Genomic DNA, 22,000 nt, shown 5'->3' on the forward strand with positions numbered 1-22,000 from the left:
CAATATCAATTCACAGTTGAGGAGAAAGCCCAAGTTCTTGACCTTTTTGTTTTATGTAGAGAGCTGCCAAAGAAGGCGGGAGTAGGGAGTATGGAAACATGGAAATCAGGAATGTGTTTACAGCAAGATATCTATTTTAGCATTGTCCAGTTTCAGTCCATTCTTTCAAACCCAACTTCCATTATGTAAAGTTCGCAGGCATATCAGAGAAGAATTACCTGGGGAGGGAACAGTGGCCCACTGGTATGAAAATGTTTAGCAAGGCTTAGTTATCTTAGGTGCTTCGATAGTAGGAACTTACACATTTTCACATTAAATTGAGTTGTAAACAAAGGTGTTTCTCCTTATGGAATTTTTTTTTGCTGGATCGAAAACGTTACATGTGCAAATGTGCAGTTGCAGAAGTCAATTGACTACCTAGTGGACACCTTGTACGAGTAAGCATGCTATAGTAGAAGTACAAAGGGAAGTGTATAACTTTTGAAGAGCTCCACAGGTGATGCAGACTAGGTTTGATTTTTAAAAAGATGTCTATAAATCAGGCACAATGTTCCTACTCCATGATGGCCACAAGATGTAAGATAAATTATGAAATGTGAAGAACAGCAACACAGGAATGATGGCTGAATGGTCGAATTACATACTTTTGGCATCCAGGCTAATGGTAGCTCATTTTTAGGTCGAGTGTTAGCGTTCACCTTAGTGTATTCTTAAGTATACCCATACTGTGGGTTAAAGCAATTTCATTTGTTGGTTGCCGTGTCCTTTAAAAATTCTTGCTCACTAGTGATCAGTTCTGCCTTTTTCTCCCTCCTTTTTCTGTTTCAGAGCAGTGACCTACTATTGTATTGTTCCACTTTGGTTTCTTTATCTGTTGCTGTGACAGACTATTTTTGACATTTCTTTGGTGCTCCCCTTTCACTGTGGGTGTTTTAGGCTGGTCGCTGCCTGCGTTTTATTGCAGCATTCCATTCCTCCCACCTCCTCCCATGTCGCTGATATTTGTTTTGGCTTTTCTCCAGTGCTGTCCTCTATCCTACTCCTAAAATAGACTTATTTTACTTAATAAAGGGCTCCTAAAATAAGCTTATTTTACTAAACAAATGCCATATACTCTTGTATTGTATCTCCAGGGCCCCTACCTGCAAGAACTCACATCCTTGCACACAGGCAATTGCTTATCTCCTTTATAGGGCCATAAATCTTCTCAAGCTGCTCTGCTTACTTCATTAGAGCTTTCTTTTTGTTGTTTTTGCTGGCTGGGCGCTGTTGTCAAAAGATAACAATTAACTTGTTCAAAATGTGTGAAACCTATTCCAATGCAAATGCTTGTTGTGGTTGTCTGTGATTGTATATTGAGGGAAGTGGATAAGCGGTTTTAGTGAGACTTTTTATTGGATTTGGATTGAGGATTGATTTCAGTTATGATCGTTTATATTTCGTAAACTTCTAACTAGTTCTTGAACTTTTATCTTGTTATCCTTGTAAGTCTGGTTTACCTTTTACCAAAGATCTGTGAGAATGGATTTGTTTTTATTATAACGTCATCTCTTTTGTCTAACATCGTTTGAAAGCCTAGTAACATATATATATATATATATATATATATATATATATATATATATATACTATTTTGCTTCTGGTTAATATTGCGAAAGTGTTGAGCAAATGCAGAGTGGTTTACAAATACGTTTTACTGTGTGTGCACTCCAAATAGCATCTGTGAACCGCAATAATGCAATTTTGTAATTCATTTAAACGTTTCATATTGAAAATAAACATTTCACAAAATCTGTTTTATGGCTTGACTCATGCTATTTATAACGGTTGTTAAATATGTTTCTTTTCCAAGGACAGACGAGCCTCTTTGGAAATTCAATTTGTTGTTTACGCTTTTAAATATAAATGTTTACTTCCATCTGTGTTTTTGTCTAATTTAGAATGGGTTTGCAACTGCGCCCTAAAATAAACGTGCATTTCAGGTCATTATCTTTTCTTTGATTGCAGAATGTTCTCCTTAATTTGCTTCATACTAGGAAAGCACTTGTTAAAACGCACGGATGCGTGGAATTGATGTTTTTATGCATCTGGGTTTGCGTATAATTTTAGGGGTGTCGAAAAGTCTCGTCTCCCCCTTGATTGGTAGGCATATCTGGAGAGTAGGTCGTTGAGCACTAATCTCTTACGATTTTGAATCGCTAGCAGTTTCGGTTATTTTGAGTTATCTTAAGCCCATGAAATCTTTGGTGTTTTATGGATGGAAGGATAGTTGGTTCGCTTCTTGTAGTATAAGTGGGCAGAAAGAGGACTTGAGTAGATTTATTTTTGAAAGCCTTGCATGAAAGGTATTTCTCAGAAGGACCGTGCAGTGCTAGAGACTGGACCATTCTGTTTCCACTAGGAATGGAGTCTCTCTGGTGCTGCTCCTACATAAGGCTATTTCCACCCACTAGCTAGGAAGTTTGCCATCATTTACAGAGATGGGTAACGTTTCTAAAACTCCGTTAACACTGTTCCTCGTTTTCATACTCTGTTTCAACGTTTTGCCACTCGAATTAACCTAGCAAAAGAAGCACAGTGACCATCCTGATGCTGGCAGGGTTTTCGCGGTTTGCATTCATTATCAGAGCATTGCTGCCCTTAATGGTCTAGTCCAAGTAGTAGGCTTGTCCTTTGGAGGTTGTTGGCTGTAATGGTTCTTTCCGTGTTAAAAACGAATGGGCATTCCTTTCCAGGTCACATGTGTGCGTTTTAAAGGGAATTTATCATTCTTAGGCTATTTGGCATTCACAATGGGCAGAAAAAACAGCTTTTTTGATTTCTGCAAGACCTGCTGTCCTTTTCAGACTTTAGCCTTTTAACATTGATGTCCGAGAGCTCTCTCTTGACCCTGTTGTTTGTAAAGACCCTCAATGTAGGTGGCTCCCTTGAGTGTGATCCGGCCCTAAGTGATTGCACGCAAATGGGAGCTGGATAGTTGATCTTAGGATGCAAGTTACCTCCAGCCTTGATAATTAAGGTGTTGATGGTGCCATTGACGACATTTCCTGCTAACAATTGGTTGTATTAGGTGACAGCTGGAAGTGCGTTGCTGCTTTCACATTATTAACCATTTGCGATCTGCTGTTGTCTGAGTGTAATGGCAGTCTTAGTTTAACGTAGTTTACCTTTAGGGAATACATCCCGTATCAAGATACAAAGGGTCCAATTCTAACACTGGAGACCACCAACCTGATCTTCTGGCCAAGTCTGTTATTTAGGAGAAGGATGGAGACGTACTCAGCAGCAGTCTGCAACCATTTTATGGTCTTGGTGTTAGCCCAGACCTTTTAATCTTAGTAAAATTGTATATATAATATACTTACTCTAAGGGGCTTCCATCCACCGATCTATCATGTTCACTTTTTTTCATATGCGGTGGGTCATCCCAGTCAGCCATTGTCTGGCTTCACAGTGAGAGGCAGCATTCTCTTGTTTTCCAAAAGCCTACAAAGTAGGTCCCTTTAATGCCAGGGACTAACTGCTGTCATGATAGGTGGTTTTTCAGGCCAGAGATGATTTTGCTGTTTCCAGTGTCTTCTCCTTAATAACCCTAGAATATTTCCTGCTGCCAGTCTTCTCTGTGGAAACCTTCAAACCAGTGCCCATAAATTGAAACAAAAATTACTCTGCCTTCCATTTTAGAAAGGAATGCAGAAACTCTCAACTAAACTGAGAAGCACTATAGTACGTGCACAACAAACAGTGCACAAAACTCTAAAACAGGTTTCTGCAGTGAGTAGAGGGTACTATAGGGCATGGAGAGCGAGGCCAACCCTCAGGCAGCTCTTTCATCTTTATTTATTTTTTTTATTTTATTTTTTCACTCCGGGTAGGAGCTAAAAAAAACACTGCACTTAAAGATTTTTTGGGCTTTTCCAAGGCATCTTTATCTCTTGTTTAGGGTCGAGCCTGCGAGTGCATGCGCTTGTGCTTGTGTGTGTTGTATTCAGTAAAGGGCTTGGAGCCCGCCTGTCGCTCATCATTTGTTGGTTTGCCTGGCACTCTTTTTTCCAGCCTCGTAATTCGTCAAGGCATGTCTGGCATCATTTCCGTTTCTCTGTCTGGAGCAGGGATCAAGCACTAATTCATTTCAACTTCATTAGTGCCCGTCCGCTGCTCCCGACGTGATCGAGGTTCTGTCTTCCAGTGTTCCGCAAACAGAAGCATTATGACTGGCTAAAATGTGCCCAGCTGGACAAACAAAATTGCAAAGTTTTATTTTTTTAAAGCTAACTTTATTTTATTTTATGTCGTATTTTCTCAGTTTCCACTCGTTTTCTTGTGTTTTTGCTCGTGGGCTATGTTGTCAAAAGATGACAATTAACTTGTTTGAAATATTTGAGACCTATTGTATTGCAAATGACTGTTGAATATGCCGATCTGCACCCTCGATTTGTCTGTGGGATGTAGAAATATGGGACATTTACGTTATGGAGAAGTTGACAGTAGTGATGCATGATAGATTACATAATTCGAAAGGGAATGTCAAGTGGTACTTAAGACCTGTATAAAACGTGAAGATGCTCATATAGGTGGTACTGATTATATACCAGAAACAATTAAACTTTTTGTTTGTGCTATATCATCGACAGAAAAACTATCTACATTAGAAGAGGCTCAGTGAGCTATATAGATGTTCAATTTCTTTCTTCCATTTTTTACTTGCCACTCCTGGCATGTGCGTTGCATGTGTCCTAAACTACGGTACAAAAGATGGATAAAAACAAAGTTTAAATTTAACTGAAATGTCCGACTACGATAATGGAAATACAGAGTCTGTAAAATCAAATAACGTTGTTAAATTGTTTTTCTCTGTAGAAAAATGTAACCCAAGTATGTAGACCTTGCAAAGACATTTTACTGTAAAATGTTTACTCTGTCTCAGTGTGGTTAATGCCGAGGTACAAGGCTTGCGACGTCACTGCTAAACGCATGAGTCAGCTGAGCTGGGACATAACACGGCACCCGAGCTTTAAGCTGCAACCCTGTCTAAGAAGTATGGGTTGATGCGCCTTACACTCCACAATCGGCATAGTCTTAAACTGTATAATTGGCGTGAATAACCTTTTTTAAATAAGATTTATCGGTTATGGATAATGCTTTCTTAACTGTGGAGTATTTTGTGTCGTAAAAACCCTACATGGTTCATCGTGTAGTACATAAACTGATCGCTAGATGACACTAGTGCATCGCAGTCTTCGTCTACACTATTTGACTCAAAGTGCTAATTTAATAGCAAATCCACAATCGATATGTTGTTCAAGTTAGAGCTACAGCTTGCATCACTCCTGCTGTGGGTCTCCTCTGAACCAGCCCCCATACTTTGTTGGCGTTTTCTGATGGATGGAATACTTTTACATAATATCTGTTTCCTGTAAAGCTGGTTCGGCGCGCACAACCTTTCTCAAAGGGGAACGTGGTGCACTCAATGACTCGTGCTCTGAAGGCCTCCTTCAACGTCTGTCCAGGCGACGTGATATAGCGCTTACTACCCTGGCGAGCCATTGAAGCACTTTACTGCGAGCAGAACAATGAGTGGTTAATCCAGTGGTTATTGATAATTGTTGGTTATCTGAGAGTTAGTCTTGTGCTCCCAGGACTATAATTCCACGCAGTTGTTTTAGCCCGGGGAACAGTGTATTACAAAGTAGTGAAATGTTCTGGCTGAACTCATGACCGCTTTGTACTTTCCAGCATTTTACTGACTTAAAAAATATGACTTGTCCTGATCAAGGGTTTTGCATTCTAGCGCAAGATACATTTTCGAGGGCTGGCCTCCCACCTACACCCCACACCCACCCAACACAGGCGTCACCGGTCAGGTGACCCTGCCAATAAAAAGGGCCGGGCGCACGTGCCCAGGGCCAGTTCTACCGACCATGCCACTGTGTCTGCGTGATTTATTTCAGTAGCATGAGGGCCTAGGGCCCCAACACTACATTGGCGACGAAGGTGGGTAGAGGAACCCCACTTGGCCCCAGACGACTACTTTCCTCATGGAGGGAACAGGACAGTAACGCGGTGGTGAGCCCTGAAATCATGAGGGAAACAGGAGCGCCATCCGGCACTCCACAGAGAATGAGGTGAGGCCAGGGGTACCCTCCACATCGAGGTAGAAAATGGTGCTGCTACGCACCACGGAAAAAAAACAAATGCGGTAATGCCCAAGGCCGCCCCCCCTTCACGGAGCATTGTACAGTTTGCTTGCCTCTGACCACGAGGAACAGTACAGAGCATGGCGGCCTGCAGCGCTAAGAAAGGACTGCTGCGGGCGCGAAGCAGAGAAACGCCAGTGGTGCTGATATGTCCTCTGCCCCCCAAGAAATATTCCAGGAATGGCCTTGGAAGGCCACACACACAGCCCGCAGCGCAAGAGAAGGCATGCTGCAGCCGCGTGTGAAGAGCATGGTGCGATCGGGCACCAATAATAAAGAAAACAACCGGGGGCTGTTTTCCCCTTTTAATTTTTATTCATGGTGCTGTCGCGATCCGAATAAGTTATGCCCAGGGCCACCCCCACCCAAACAAGATGCCGGCAAAACGGCCGCAGCACAAAGGACGGCTGCTGCGGCCGCAACGAGAGATCCGTGACGGTGCTGGTATGCACCACAAAAGAAAGAAAATGCCCAGAGCCGCCCCCACCAACTCTCGTGGTGATCAAGTAAAGTGGTGCAGACATGCACCGAAAGTAATGAGAAATGCTTCGGTGCAGACACGCACCGAAAACAGTGAAAGACCATGGTGCAGACACGCACCAAGTAGAAGATAATTGCCAAGGAAAACACGAGAGAAATACAAGGTGCAGACATGCACCGAAAGCAGTTTGAAATACAAGGTGCAGACATGCACCGAAAGCAGTTTGAAATACAAGGTGCAGACACGCACCAAGCACAAGTAAATTGCCCAGGGCCCCATAAAAACATGTGCAGTGAAGCTTTGAGGTGCTGACACGCACCTAGAAGAAAAAAAACAGTGCCCGGAGCCCCCACACCTTCTCACTGAAATTCTTGCCCTCTGCATGCCTCTTCAAACGAGGCTGTGCATTTTTTGAAAAATGGACAGAAAGGAAAAAAAAAGAGAAGAGAAAAGGGAGAAGATAAATGATAAATATAATGGCACTTACCTAGAGCCCCCACCAGCATGAGAAGTCCTCCCAGGAGCATGCCCTCCTCACCGGCATCTGTTTCAGACAACGAGGCCCAGTAACAGGAAAGACTGTCTTCAACCTAGAAAAGAAGTGCACTACTGGCATCCAGTGGCCGAAGATGGTACTGCACCCTATTTCTGTTTGAAAGGAAAACAAGCTTGGATGAAGGCAAGTTTACAGCAGCACCTTCAGAAAGTGACTGCTCCAGACCAAGAGTGCGCCCGTGGACAGAAACGGCACAGAAGACGGAAACGGCAAGGAAGAAGGAAGCGATGCGGATGACTCTGCAAAGGGAAGGAGAAGACTGCAGCTGTCCCAGCCAAGCTGCAACTGTGAGGAATGGACGTAAGTGCCACGTGAGGTACGAAGAGAGCGCGCATGGCCTGCGCAGCCCCTGGCGGCCGTCCACTGCCACTGCCGAAAGAATGGCACATGCCTCAGCAGTGATGGACATCACTGCAGGACAAGAAAGGGACATGCCAGGCATTACCATAGGACACCCAGAAAAAGAGACTATGAGGGTCATTCTGACCCTGGCGGCCGGTGGCCGCCAGGGCCACCGACCACGGGAGCACCGCCAACAGGCTGGCGGTGCTCCAACGAGCATTCTAACCGCGGCGGTTCAGCCGCGGTCAGAAGCGGAAAGTCAGCGGTCTCCCGCTGACTTTCCGCTGCTCGTGTGAATCCTCCATGGCTGCGGAGCGCGCTCCGCAGCCATGAGGATTCCGACCCCCCCTACCGCCATCCTGTTCATGGCGGGAAAGCCGCCATGAACAGGATGGCGGTAGGGGGGGTCGCGGGGCCCCTGGGGGCCCCTGCCGTGCCCATGCCAATGGCATGGGCACGGCAGGGGCCCCCGTAAGAGGGCCCCGCAAAGTATTTCAGTGTCTGCCTTGCAGACACTGAAATACGCGACGGGTGCCACTGCACCCGTCGCACCTTCCCACTCCGCCGGCTCGATTACGAGCCGGCATCCTCGTGGGAAGGTCGTTTTCCCCTGGGCTGGCGGGTGGTTTTTCAGCAACCGCCCGCCAGCCCAGTGGAAAACTTGTAATACCCGCCGCGGTCTTTTGACCGCGGCGCAGTATTTTGGAGGGCGGCATCCTGGCGGGCGGCCTCCGCCGCCCGCCAGGGTCATAATGAGGCCCTATGTCACTTGCGCAGAGAGCTGCGCCAGAGAATGTGACGACTAAGGCAATGCCTGCGAAATTGGAGAGAGTACCCGAGAGCATGGCGTAACGCACGGGACAAGAGGCGTGCCAGCCGGCCTTTCTGCAACACAAGATGGCCACTGTTGGCCCATCATACAGGAGGTCATCAGAAGCGACCAACCCTGCAAAGCACACCCAGGTTCAAGCAGGACCCAGTACAGCGAAGGCACTGCCTTAAGGCACAAGCACTGCGCCCTCCAGTGAAGAGGAGGCGGGAAAGAAAGTGACCTTCCGTCACTGCCCTGCAACGGGCAAGAGACTCCGCAAGGAGTGTCCTCCCCCACACTGCCTCAAGACGGAGTCGGAAGTGACCCACAACAGGCAAGAGGAGAGTCGCACACCCCAAGTGGCACGATGCCACCCAGCAACACTGAGAAACGCCTAGTCCTTGGACAGGACCTTCTAAAGGTCCACACAACAAAGGAGAAGAAAGCGTGGCGCAGCACCACGCTATGAAGAAGGAAGAAAGGAGACTGTATGACATCACCTTTCACACTGCAACACCTGACGACCACAGAAGAATAAGAACGGAAGATCAACAGGTTGGAGAGATGAAGGACTCCTTCCACAAAGGAAGAGTGCACCCACAGACAAGACAGCCACCGGGGTGCGGTGACATCACTGGAGACAGCTCGGCGGGAGTACCAAATGTAAGACGCCATGCGCAAACCGCTTACTTGCCCCACGCGTGAAAGGTGACCATCCAAGCCACCTGTCATCGGCTGCTTGAAGCAGATGGCACCACTGCTAGGATCTGCACATGAGCAAAAGAAAGACTGCACTTGCTATGACGAAGTTACTCCAATCACCCTCACTCCAGCAACATCACTTGCCGTCCAGGTCTCCGAATGGTAAGCACCATCATTGCCATGTGCATCACGGTATCCATCAAAGGAGCAGTTAAACAACCAGACTGGAGTCCTACACTGTTGTTTTGATGCTCTGAAGAACCAGTCAACCAATGACCACCTGCTCACCCTGCCTGTATCCTGCTCTCGGTGGCAAGAGTAAGTCGTGACCTAGACCCATCTACCCCGGTGATTGCCGAGCGACGAGGCAGTGGCTCCTAGGAGGTCGTGCAGCTGCCCTATGTGGCACACAAGCAGCCCCAGCGCAGACCACAAGCAGTCCCGTGGCAACTCAGACAAGGGGCCTCCCAAGCTTGAGAGAGGACTTGACATTGCCCCACCGATGAAGTCAAGGGGACAGCAAGGCTGTGCAATGGAGACTCCGACAGGTCACAGCACACCAAGACTGTCTTCAAGTGAATTAATATGCCACCAACTAGACACCCTCCTGGCAACGTGAGAGACAATTTTCCCTAAGACAATCTGAGAGCCCACCTACACCTGGTCCAGGTTGGCAAGCTTCCTGACAACGAAACATCCACCTTTGTGGTTGCACAAATGATTTGGCCATGGCTCCTGTTGGAGAGCCTGCAGTGGCCTGCAGATGGCCCACACGCAGCCCAGCACAGTCCATGCCAATCCCGTGGCAAACCCATCGAAAAGGCCTCGAGGAAGTTCCAGAGTGAAGAATCCACAAACGAGAGGTAGTCTGGAAGTAGCTCTGCCATCAGAGTGTCAGGATGTACAAAGGCTTCAGAGGAGGCCTTCACACCATCATAGATGTCATCCGTCTTCGAGGGATTGGCCTTAATGAAGCCAGGATGTCTTGACAAGCAGATTCACAGTGGACTCCACCAACGCTCGTGATGCACCCAATTCGAATGATACGCCCTATTCGAACAAATTGAACTGTAAACACCACCAGCCTCGCCACGAGTGCCCGCAGGACTGAACCACAGTGCATCAGTGGACACTTAACCAACCATCTGTCAGAGTCTGGACCTCTTCCGCACAGTGTTCGTGCCTGGCTGTACCTGGTTAAATCATGAACTCGTGTAGAAGGATCCATGTGCTCCCAGCTGCACCTGCCCACTGCAATCCTGCGGCCTGCCTTCTCGAGGCCGAGAGACTGATGGTGGTGTTTTTGTTACTGTGTTTTCTTTTGCAGGTTGGACTTTGTTTTTGTTCCTCAAAGTTTTGGAGGAATGTAGTGTCCTGCTGGACACGTTCTAGTGTTTTGCCAGCCCCTCTGCTGAGGGCTGGCCTCCCACCTACACCCCACACCCACCCAACACAGGCGTCACCGGTCAGGTGGCCCTGCCAATAAAAAGGGCCGGGGGCAAGTGCCCAGGGCCAGTTCTACCGACCATGCCACTGTGTCTGCGTGAGTTATTTCAGTAGCATGAGGGCCTAGGGCCCCAACACTACATCCTCCAAACGCCTTCTAAATTGTGTACAGTTTTACATTTGACCTTTTAACCTGCTGGAAACCAATGTCGCTTTTTTGAGTAAGTGTGACGTGATGTGACTATTGCATCACTGTGCTGTCTGGTTCGGTATAATCTGTGTTTACTTATTCACTTTACTTTTTGGAGCCTGTGCGAAGCGCGGATTACAACTGATATGATATAGAATACTGTGCAAGAGGCTTTGGTAGGATCAGTAAGCTTTAGAGTCCGTGTGTAATTTTAGGCTCCACACATCTAAAAATAAATGAACAACTGTAAAAAGCTAAAATGTATCATTGACAAATAAATTGCTAGTCTAACAGGCTGTTTTTTTGACCCTGAAGGCAGGCAGTCCCCATTCTGATCTGTTCACAATCTGTCTGACATCTTGTTTTCACACAGAAGCTCTACTGAATACTGCCAGTGCGATTTCCCCTCTTATCCTTGGATATTGTTGGTGAGGTGTCATTGCTGAAATGAGTAGATGATGTTATTGTCTTTTTGTGCTGATCTTATTTGGTGATATTTCCGGTTACACTTCTGAGAGTGCTAAGAGCCACTTGTGACATTGCATTTTAGTGACTTCATAGTCTGGGCTTGCTTGTCAACTTTGTCTGGCCTTGTTCTTTTGGGCTATGCTTGGGCCACGCACTCTTATTTTCCTCTGGGCTTCCTTCGGATTAGGTCTTTTCTTCTGGACTCGTCTGGTACCAGATACTCCGTTTCTTCAGGGGCAAGTTTGACCATATTCTGTAGGTCAAATCGTCCTCTTCTATCAGCATCCTTTTATCTGAGGGCTATCAGGCATTGTATACAAGTAGCATGTTGTCAAACGGTGTTATCGTTTCCTAGTTCAATCTTGCAGTTCTCAGTGAAGTAGCCATAAAGCCTCGTTTGTAGTAGGCTTACATGAGATGTCTATAGATTAAATCCGGTTTTGAATAATTTTAACCTGTCCAGTAAATGGTAAAGCACAATGTGACTGAAGTTTTTAGAAAATTCCGAAAGAGGGAACAGAAATGTAAGTTTAGGACATTGCCTGAGAGCGCTTGTGAGAGCACTTCTTTGTTGCATAGCGCCTGGTGCCCTTCAGAGAAGGGGTTGTCTGCAAGGAGTTTTAGGTGAATAGCTTTGTTTTTAAGGCATCTGGTCTGCATGGGGAGCTTCTGAAGGAGGATCAGGATAGGGTGATATATTCGAAGCAGTATGTTTCTGAGATCAGTCAGGCTCCTGTATACTAAACAACTTTTCAAGTTGTTAGGGGCTGTTTAGAAGATCTCTTAGGAGTGCGTTCACACATTTCAGTCTCGGGAGCACAAGTGTTCCATGTTTTGTAACTAATAATGGAGCAACAAGCACAGTGGCACAGAGGGCCTGTGTTGTTAGGGGCCTTCTGCACCAAAGTAATGTAAGTTGTTTTACTACCATGCATGTGGTTTATGAGGAAAACTCCCATGCTTGATTTAGGGCCCATGCACCCTTTCTACGCTGGTGTACGCATCACATTATGTATAGCCAGCTCAGTAATGTTCCTCGGGATACATAATTGGCTTTGAGCTCTTGCTCAGTGTTTTAACCTGTAGGTCTAGGAGCAGTTTAATGTCAAGGTAGAATACCTACGATTTAGCTTTGAGATTTGTAGATGTTCCTTCATCGTGGGTGCAGTCGGTCATTTATGGATGAAGAGGAGGGAAAGGAATGAAGAAAGAAGTAGGAATTTGTATTTTCTCAGGCTTATAATACGAAGTGACATTGAGTCCACTTGACACTGCCAACAAGCTTCTCTGCTATGATCGACCTGACTTCACTGGGCTACCTGCTGCCGTAGACTCAGTGGCTGTCTGTGAGGAGGAAGGGCGAGAAAGTACAATGTTAAGCTCAGAGAAACAAGATGTGCTCAAATGTTAAGAACAGTGTTAAAATATGCCCTGTTTCTGAGTCTTATTCGAGCTTGATTTTTAATCCTTATTAAGTCTTTAGTTGCCATCTAGACTGGGATTTATATTCACAATGTTAGTCTTCTCTAGAGGGAGTTATATTTGTCACTTAACACTTGCGACTTAGGCCCATATTTAAGAAAAAGTGGTGCATCAGAGCTGATGCGCCACTTTTTCTGTGCGCCCCTACCGGCACCTAATGGCACCATGGTTGCGCCGTATTTATAATACGGCGCACCATGGCGGTCGTTAGCACAATAGGGTCAATGTTTTTGGCGCTATTGTGGTGCTTTGCTACAGTAGCATCAAAAATGTTGACGCTAGTGTAGTAAAGCGCAAGGAGGCCTGTAGTTTTCTATGGGAGCGTCATGTTAACGCTTGCTCTGAGCAGGCATTAAAAATGACAAATAAAATTGCACACTGAAATCTGTTAAATTTCACTGTGCCATTTTTGCGGGCCTCCTAGCGCCGGAAAAACCCCAATTACAAACATTATGCCTGGCGTAGGCATAATGTGGTGCAAGGGTTTACAAAGTGGCGCAGTGCATGCATGGTACGTGGAAAAATCCACGTTAGTGCCTCCGTAGCGTAAAAAAAATCGCTAAGGGCTCTTAAATATGCCCCTTAATGTAGCAACCTTGTTCGTATTTTTTCTTATTTGTGCAAGCTTTTCTGGATATCTAAGCATAGTTTTTAAGGCCAGCTTTGCTCTCCCTAGGGCAATGAAAGTACTGGTCAGCCATTCTTTCCTTGTCATCGCTAAAATGTTACTTAACCAGGTTTGTTGTGAAAAAATGTTTGGTCTCAGCGTTTCAATTAAAAAATAGTTTACATCGTTTAAGGACTTCAAATATTGAGTGAAATTGTGTGCCTGATTTGTTAGGTTATTAATACAATTTGTTGATTTCGGGATGGGCAATGGAGGTGAAATTTTATTTTTTGTAAATGTTAGTATTTTTTATACTGTTGTTATAAAGATTCAAATGCCATTTACTTACATTTAGTAATTTTCTTAATCTAAGACTTTATGAATTATCTAATTTCTGTGACTGTTCAATCAAACTGATTGTTGACTGACTACTAATTTAAGACCCATGTGGACTCTTTCTGTGGATTTAATAAAAACATTAATAGGCCTCATTAATACATGTAGACATGTGAAGGCCTTAACCTCAGGTTTCATAAGTTACGCCATGGGCATGAAAGATAAAATAAAAAGAATAACTTGCTTAAGTCAGTGATTTATGGGTACCTAGCTTAGTGTGTGTGTGTGTGTAAATTACGTCTCACTTACGGAATCCTTATGGTTATGTCAGGGAAGTTGTTAAAGAAATGTTACAGAAAGGATTATTCACAGGCACGGTAAGTGAATTTCCCTTCCTATCTGCACACAAAGGCCCATATTTATTGGCTTTGGCGCAGCAAGTCACCTTGTTTTGCTCTCTGCATGAAAAGGAAAGGGCAGAGATGTGCACCTACACCATACAGCACAGTCCTGTCCTTTTCCGCTGCAAAGGAGTGAAAGAAGAAGGGACATGCTAGAGACAAATATCCCAAAATGTTAGTATAAAACATCTCTTAAGTTTATTTAAAAAAGTGTACATGTCCGAATCCTAAACTGGTGTATTTTATACCTATTCATGAATTCCACAAACATAAAGCTGTGAAAACAGCGCTGTGTGTGTGTGTGTGTGTGTGTGTGTGTGTGTGTGCCTGTCGGTTTTTATTGAATTCCTTACACTTGGCATTGTTTCTTAGGACAGTCAGAAGTTTTGCCTGCTTTGAAAAGAAAGATTAATGAAAATTTCCAACAGGCATAAGTCATAAACAGACATGGGCATAACTTAAAAGCGTTGTATGTTGCACCTATTTTTGTGATTCGGGACCCAAATGTACACTTTAGTCCAAGATTTAATTTCTGGTTTGTTTCTTCTTTGTGATTTAGGTGTACATCATTGCACATGTCCCAGTTGGATACCTTCCTTTTACAGAAAACATCACAGCTGTGAGGACACACTTCAATGAGAGGCTTGTAAAACTATTCCGCAAGTACAGCAACATTATTGCTGGGCAGTTTTATGGACATACACACAGGGATAGCATTATGGTGCTTTTAGATGAGCAAGGTATGTGCTATTTATTTTCAATAAGCTTTTTCATCCTTAGATCAGTTTCCATGTTCCAAGGATAAATAGTACGTTTGTGTATTTTTGTATTTATTTCCACTTTTACTTACCACATAAACAACCCAAACATGTAGCATAGTTCTTTACAAAGGTCAGGTCTCAAGAACATATTAGCTGTATACAAAGTTGCATTAAGCATGCATTTAGAATAGTTCAGTACAATATAGATGAAGTTAAAACAAGTTATAAAATGCTATAGGTATGTCATTATGTACAGTGTAAGGGGTTCCTTGACACCAAAGGAGATAACAGTCAGATTCAGAGTCACCACTTAACAGGCCATAATCGAAAGTAACGTTGAAGAAGTATACTTTTATACTCAGATTTTTAAACCTAGGGGCCTGATTATGAGTTCCTCGTAATAATCCGACCCATGCATAAACTCCAGTTTATGCATGGGTCAGAATTATGTATTTGAGTAATTTAACTCATCTAATAATTATTGGATGCATTAAATACCTTCAAACTTTGTTAAATCTGGGAAGGTCAAAGCTGCCAAATTTAACAGAAAAACTTATGTTATTTAACCTTATCTTTCAGACTTTAGTGTGTTAAACACCCAACTTCGTATGTTATTCCCCATGAACTCTAAATAAGTGTTATTTATTGCACCCCTTTAAATAATGTAAGCTGTGGTTTTGTTATTTATCAGGGGCGATAAATAACACATTATCTCGTAATCAGACCATAAGTCTTTATAAACTGTGACATCAAGTTTACTACTTTCTGGAATTCACAAATTCTGATTTTAATCCTCAAGGAAAGCTGATCCTATTGGAGGTTTCAATGTGGATTACACAGAAGACCATGTGATTTCCATTTGGGATTCAATTAATTCTACACGGTTATCTCTGTGAGGGTGAACTCCACCCAGGGATATAGAATCTGTTGTCCGAATAGATACATTTTAATTTATTTTCCTTTGCAGGGAAAAAATTGTTCTCCATGTCGAAAGCTTTCCCCCTCAAATTTGCCAGTGATCCATTTCACCCTAGGAAACATATGTATGCCAGCATTTTGCTTGAAAACATGTCCCACTTTTTCCAGACTGTAAAGAGGAGTGTGAGGAGTTTGTGAATGCTCTCAAGCATACTATTTTAGGGATGTTCACAAACTTCCAAGGCTAACCACACCTTGCAACACCCCTAATCCTACCCCTTCGGCTGCAGATTTGGAGGAGATTTCCCCACAATTAAATGGGTTTATGCCTGCCAGGAATCCCTTTGTGGATTTATAGCAAAAATTAACAGACATTCAGAGCAATGAGGCTAAATATCAAGATGTTTATCCTGCAAATAAATTGTGTTGATTGAAAAAAATGCTACTCTGCAATAAGTTTTTTTGAAGGCAGGCAGTGGCATTCCAAAGTATTGCTTAGGGGGACTTGGTCCTTCCAAAATGAATTTGGCTCTCCATTCTCCTGTTCCAAAAAGATGCCTCGCTTCAACAGGATAATTGTGGGCGTTGCCAGAATCTCAGCAACAGAGGCTTCATAATGATTAGTTAAATCAAAGCTGAGATGTTCCTGCCTTGACTGTTTCCAAGCTATAATCTCATAATTGTATATACAGAAGGGTAATAAATGGGATTAAAGTACCCCTGCCCTATATTACAAACATATTGCTAGTCACAGAGGGGTCCAGTGACACCATCTCCATTCCCACAAATTACTTAAATCCTTGGTGTCCTCTCCTTTCATAGGAAAGAGATAGTATGACTGAAGACATGAAGAATACAAGCAGAATTGATAATATGAAATTAAATACACCAAAAAAATAAGTGTTGCAAAAAGATTATAGATTTAGTTAATTAAGTTACATTAGAAATGCTGTAACTCGGAATGTGTAGAAACACCTGCAACAATTCTGTTTTTCCTGAAATGACATATAGTGTGCAAAAAATAAACAAGTTGCCATAAATATCTCCTTTCTGCTTCTCACTGTTCATTTTAGGGGGGAAAAAACATATCAGAAAAGGAAAATACAATTCTTGTTTTCATTGTTTAAACTCCAGCTGCAGTGATGGTCAGTGACCTAACTTTTACTTTGGATGCCGGCTCTGTCACATGCATTATCTTTTCACAACTAAACTGTCGCAACTTATTACATTTGAGCAGCTACGACATTCCATTATTTTAAGTGACTAGAAATATCACAGCTTAACTGTAACAAGGAAATTATACGCAGGTTTTTATACATCGATTTCAGGCTGTCATGCATGATATTTAAATGAAAACTGTAGTCCTAATGAAGCAGTGAACACACTTGCTGAGGACTGTAATCCAACTGATGTAAAGTTTTTCTTCTTTTTTTGCTAAATATCATATCAATTAATTTTCAGGCAACCCAGTAAATTCCTTGTTTGTAGCACCTGCTGTAACTCCAATCAGATCAGTGAAAGAGACTGATTCTAATAATCCTGGCTTCAGACTGTATCAATATAAACCTGATGACTACAGTTTATTGGTGAGTTTGAAATGAAAACAAACCAGATAAGTGGCAATGGTTGTCTAATATTTGGGGGGCAGGGTAGTGTTGTTGGTCATTACATTATCTACCTATGTTGCCCAGTGCTGTATGTTATAGTGTCTTATATTTTGACAGGTCCTTATATAAAGGCAAGGTGTTTTAATGGACGGAGGGTATAAAATGGCCAACAAGTCTGTAAATGGCTTTCAAGGATAGAGTGATATGAAGGACCATCATTCGTGTTTCATTATTTCTCGCATCTCTTGAAAAAACCACAGTGGAAAACGTTCCCATTGTTGAAGCCTGGTAGTCCCAAGTTCTGTGTAGCATGATATAGTACAAAAGAGGCTCATATAGATGGACTGCAATTATTGTTTATAAATAATTGTTGCAAAACAGTGAAGTGAAGATACTCACTGAAAAGTGATCATAAAAGATGTGTATTCTCATTGAACCATGAAGAATGGAAGTTCTACATTTGGAATGTTTTATCTTGTACCTTGCTTTGATATACAGTATGCTCTTCTTCACAGCCATTGACTCTCCAAGTGTAGCAATAACATTGTGCACCATTTGAGTCAAAGTCAGAATGAATTCTATGTCAGGACCGGAGGCGAGGATTATGCATTGCTTTCTTCACTTTATTTGAACAGCATATTCAAAGGAAAACGTAATAAAGTCAAAAAACACATAAAGACTGCAAGTCCCATGAGTCCATCGTGTAGAGAATGCCACAGTCCAATCACAGTACAGCACAGCATATAAATATGAATGACGTCCCTTCCTGTTCCTCTTTCTTCACTGCTCGTCAGTTATGTACTTCCTCATTATCGTTTCTCATAACTGTCATGTTCATATTATATATATTTTTGGGTATTTTTTTCCATTTATCCCGTTTTATTACTTCTCAATATCGCGCAGTAGGCTTCAGGCCCGAGCGCTCTTTTCATTTATTAACTTCGTCGCAGCCGGGCAGAGACGCGCGCGCTCTGTCCCGAGCTGTGAGGCGCGTCAGCTGTTTGCCTGAGGCGGCTCCCACAGAGTGCCTCAGCTGAACGCGACGCACGTTTCGGCACTGACGCTGACGCGTTTCACTGCCTGAACCAACCCTCGCATTTAAGCTCCTGCTTGGCAGTTATAAACAAATTGCACCATCTAGTGGCAATATTTATATATTCTTCCTATTTTTGTTTCTTGAGCACCTGCGAGGGGGCTTCCCTTTCTATATTTGGGGTGCATATATATTTTTACATTTTTTAAAATATAATAAAAAAAAAAAAAAAGAGGAGAATAGATCATTTAAATTTTTTTCTTCAATACTCCTATTGAGTTTGGTGCTCTCACCCTTATAATGGACCAATCTGCTGGTCATGAATCCGCTCCTTTTCAGGATGCATAACAAGATTGGCCTCCCCAACGTCTTCCCCCAGAGGTGAGTCAAGCGCTCTCTTTCGCTATTTCAAATGTGCTTGCACCTCTTAGGGAGCAGGTTGATAAGTTCGCAAAGAGCATTCCAGGTTTTTTTGCTGATCCAGTTCAACTACTGAAACCTTCCATAAGAGTGCGCGCATGCTTAAAAATGTACCCTTCTGGGAGGAAGATAACTCCGGAGAAACCAGCGACTTTGTCGCAAAAAATTTAAACCCTTTATTAGGGTTTCCCCTTGGAGGGGAGGGTGATTCCGATGATGATCTATCCTCAGATGAGGATCACAAAAAGGGTAGGCCTTGGCATTCTAACCCTGTTTCCCCAGACTCCCCTGAGGAGGATTCGGATATGTTTAATCCTTCAGAAATCTACCATCCCAGGACTTCTGAATGGGTCCTTGACACTAAAGTGGCAGATTATGTGGCAGATAAAATTTGTCAGCCTTTAGAAAAAGAGGTCAGAGCTAAACTTAGGACAGAATGTCCTAGACCCTCTTTACCCGGCAAGGTAGCTCTCACTCCCATTATCGACCCTAAACTGTGCACCTTTTTTTAGCAAGTATATGAAGGATCCTAAGAAGGGTATAGACAGATCTTGGAGAAACACTAAATGTAGTGGGACCGCTTACGCAGATTATCCAGCTGGCGGAGCAAGCTAAACATTCTGGTACCTCTCTCTCAGTTGAGATTATTGCCGGTTGGGCTCAGAGCGATTTGTCTCCTAGGTAACGCCAACTGTGCTCTGGCGGCAGAACGCAGAAGATCCCTGCTTATTAAAATTGATCCTAAGTTGGGCGAGTTAGCCACTTCGGAGTGCAGGAGCTATTGCCAAGGGAAACCTCTTTGGGGAGCTTTTTGTTAAGGAACTGGGTAAATTTGTAGCAACCTTTTCGGCTTTAGACAAAGCTCAAACTTCCATCAAAAAGATTTTTCCTGCTAAAGTTTTTACTGGGGCCGGACGAAGAAGGGGTCACTCCTACGGCCGCATTTACCACCAAGGCCCCTCTAGAGGATACCCAAAGAGGAACAACGGCTGGAATGATGGTCGACAAGGAACATTCTGCCCCTCCCGAGGTTCTGGCAAAGCCAAAGGCAATCGCATCAGAGGAGGAGCTAACGCACCGGGAGGAGCTTCTGGTAAGCATTATCCCTTCTTCCCCTCCAGAGTTGGGGGGACGGCTTTGCAGATTTGCTCAAAATTGGAATATGATTACAAGGGATCCTTGGATCCTTCAAATGGTTCGAGGTTTTCATATAGAGTTCTTCGGTACTCCAATTCAGCAATCGCGGCCCAGACCTTTAGTTTTCCCATCTCACGAGATGAACCTCATAGATCTGGAAGTACAGGATCTCCTATTCAAAAAAGCCATTTGGAGATCAACCGTTCATCCACAAGGGTTTTTAAGCAACATTTTTCTAGTGGAAAAGAAAGAAAAGGGTTTTCGTCCGGTAATACATTTGAGAGATTTCAACGAATGGCTAGTTTATCGGCTCTTCAAAATAGAAGGCATTCATTTATTGAGGGACATTCTACTTCCAAAAGATTAGATGATCTGACTGGATCTCAAGGATGCTTACCTTTCAGTCCCCATTTTTTCCCCTCATCGGAGATTTCTTCAATTGTCATGGAAAGATCCGATTTACGAGTTCCAAACTCTCCCTTTCGGCCTCTCCTCAGCCCCTTGGTGTTTCCCAAACTTATGAAACCTGTTGTAGAATTTCTTCGTACCAGGGGAGTAAAGATGATAATTTACCTGGACGATATTCTTATGAAGGATCAGTTCTTCTCCCAGCTCAAATCCAATCTGAGCATAACTATTGCTCTCCTTCACAATCTGGGGTTTGTGATCAACGAATCCAAATCGGAGTTAATTCCAACTCAGAAAATAGTATTTCCAGGTTTCCTTATAGATTCTGTCACAGCGTCTCTCAGCCTTCCATTATCCAAACTTTCTAAGGTTCCGAAAGAACTCAGCAAGGTCCTCAGAAGGGACAGAATTTCACTTAGTTAATTGGCCAGGATTGTGGGACTCCTATCCTCTTCAATCCAGGCCATCTTTCCCGGTCCTCTTCACTATAGTGCATTGCAGAGATTAAAAGCATCTCATCTCAGAAGGGGTCTTACTTATTCAGAGATGATTTCTTTATCTCCAGAGGCCAGAATGGAACTCCAATGGTGGATAGACCACATGGAAGCCTGGAATGGCACGGCGATTTTCGGCACAGCCCCAGACATGACTATAGAATCGGACACCATTCATCTGGGATGGGGAGCCAGATGTGGGACAGTCTCCATGGGAGGCAGATGGTCACAGGAGGAACTCTCTCTCCATATCAATTGTATCGTCCTCCTGGTGGGATCTTTTGCAATCAAGTCCCTCACAAGGGAAAAAGGGTGCTGCACCATTCTTCTGAGGATGGACAACATATCCGCTGTCCAATATATAAATCGCCTCCAGGGCCCTCTCCGAAATAGCGAAGGATTTCTGGCATTATGGCCTTCAAAAACAGATCTCAGTAGTGGCAGAGTATCTTCCAGGGACCAAGAACATAGTGTCAGATTGGAACTCCAGGAACTTCACGGACAGCACCGATTGGAAATTAAATCCACAGGTTTTTCAAGCCCTGATGGACAGATGGGTCCTTGCGATCTGGATCTTTTTGCGTTCCGTCTCAATCACCAACTGACGAGATATGTCAGCTGGAGACCGGATCCGGAAGCAGTAGTGATAAATGCCTTCCTCCAAGATTGGTCAAAGAGCCTTCCCTATGCCTTTCCCCCCTTCATAATGATTCCCAGAGTAGCAGCTCAGGTAAAACGTCAAATGGCGTCCTTAATTCTAGTGACTCAAATTTGGAAATCTCAGGCTTGGTTTCAGACCCTCATGGAACTGTCTTGGGAACTTCCAATTCGCTTACCGTCATTCCCTTCAATCCTTCTCGATCACCAGGGATCTCCTCACCCGTTGGTTCTCCAAGGCCATCTTCTCCTCATGGCATGGAGGATTTCGGGGGACGCTGGAAAAACAGACTCCTTTCTAAGGAAGCTAATGACTTCATCCAACAGGCCTGGTCCTCTAGTACCACCAAAACATACAGACTGGCATGGAACAGATGGAATCGTTGGTGTATGACGAAATCTATTGATCCCTTGGGGGCACAACTTACGTATATCTTACATTTCTTAGCAGAACTTGCCCACTCTGGCCTCGCTTATCGTACCATTAACACCTTTAGGTCAGCTATTTCAGCAGGTCATGTTGCCATTAACAAGAAACCAGTGGGT

The 22,000-nt window shown here is 43.8% G+C and overlaps 1 protein-coding gene across 2 annotated transcripts in view; it reads left to right on the forward strand.

Annotated features, from left to right (window-relative positions):
• Positions 1-22,000, forward strand: part of SMPDL3A (sphingomyelin phosphodiesterase acid like 3A) — a 137,113-nt gene that overhangs the window by 93,702 nt on the left and 21,411 nt on the right. For both annotated transcript variants that reach the window (XM_069235409.1, XM_069235410.1), the window contains exons 6-7: positions 14,579-14,759; positions 17,160-17,284. In XM_069235409.1, coding sequence (XP_069091510.1) covers positions 14,579-14,759; positions 17,160-17,284 — 306 coding nt within the window. The remainder of the gene's footprint in view (positions 1-14,578; positions 14,760-17,159; positions 17,285-22,000) is intronic.

This window comes from Pleurodeles waltl, chromosome 5, assembly GCF_031143425.1.
Source record: "Pleurodeles waltl isolate 20211129_DDA chromosome 5, aPleWal1.hap1.20221129, whole genome shotgun sequence".
Classification (NCBI taxonomy): Eukaryota; Metazoa; Chordata; class Amphibia; order Caudata; family Salamandridae; genus Pleurodeles; species Pleurodeles waltl.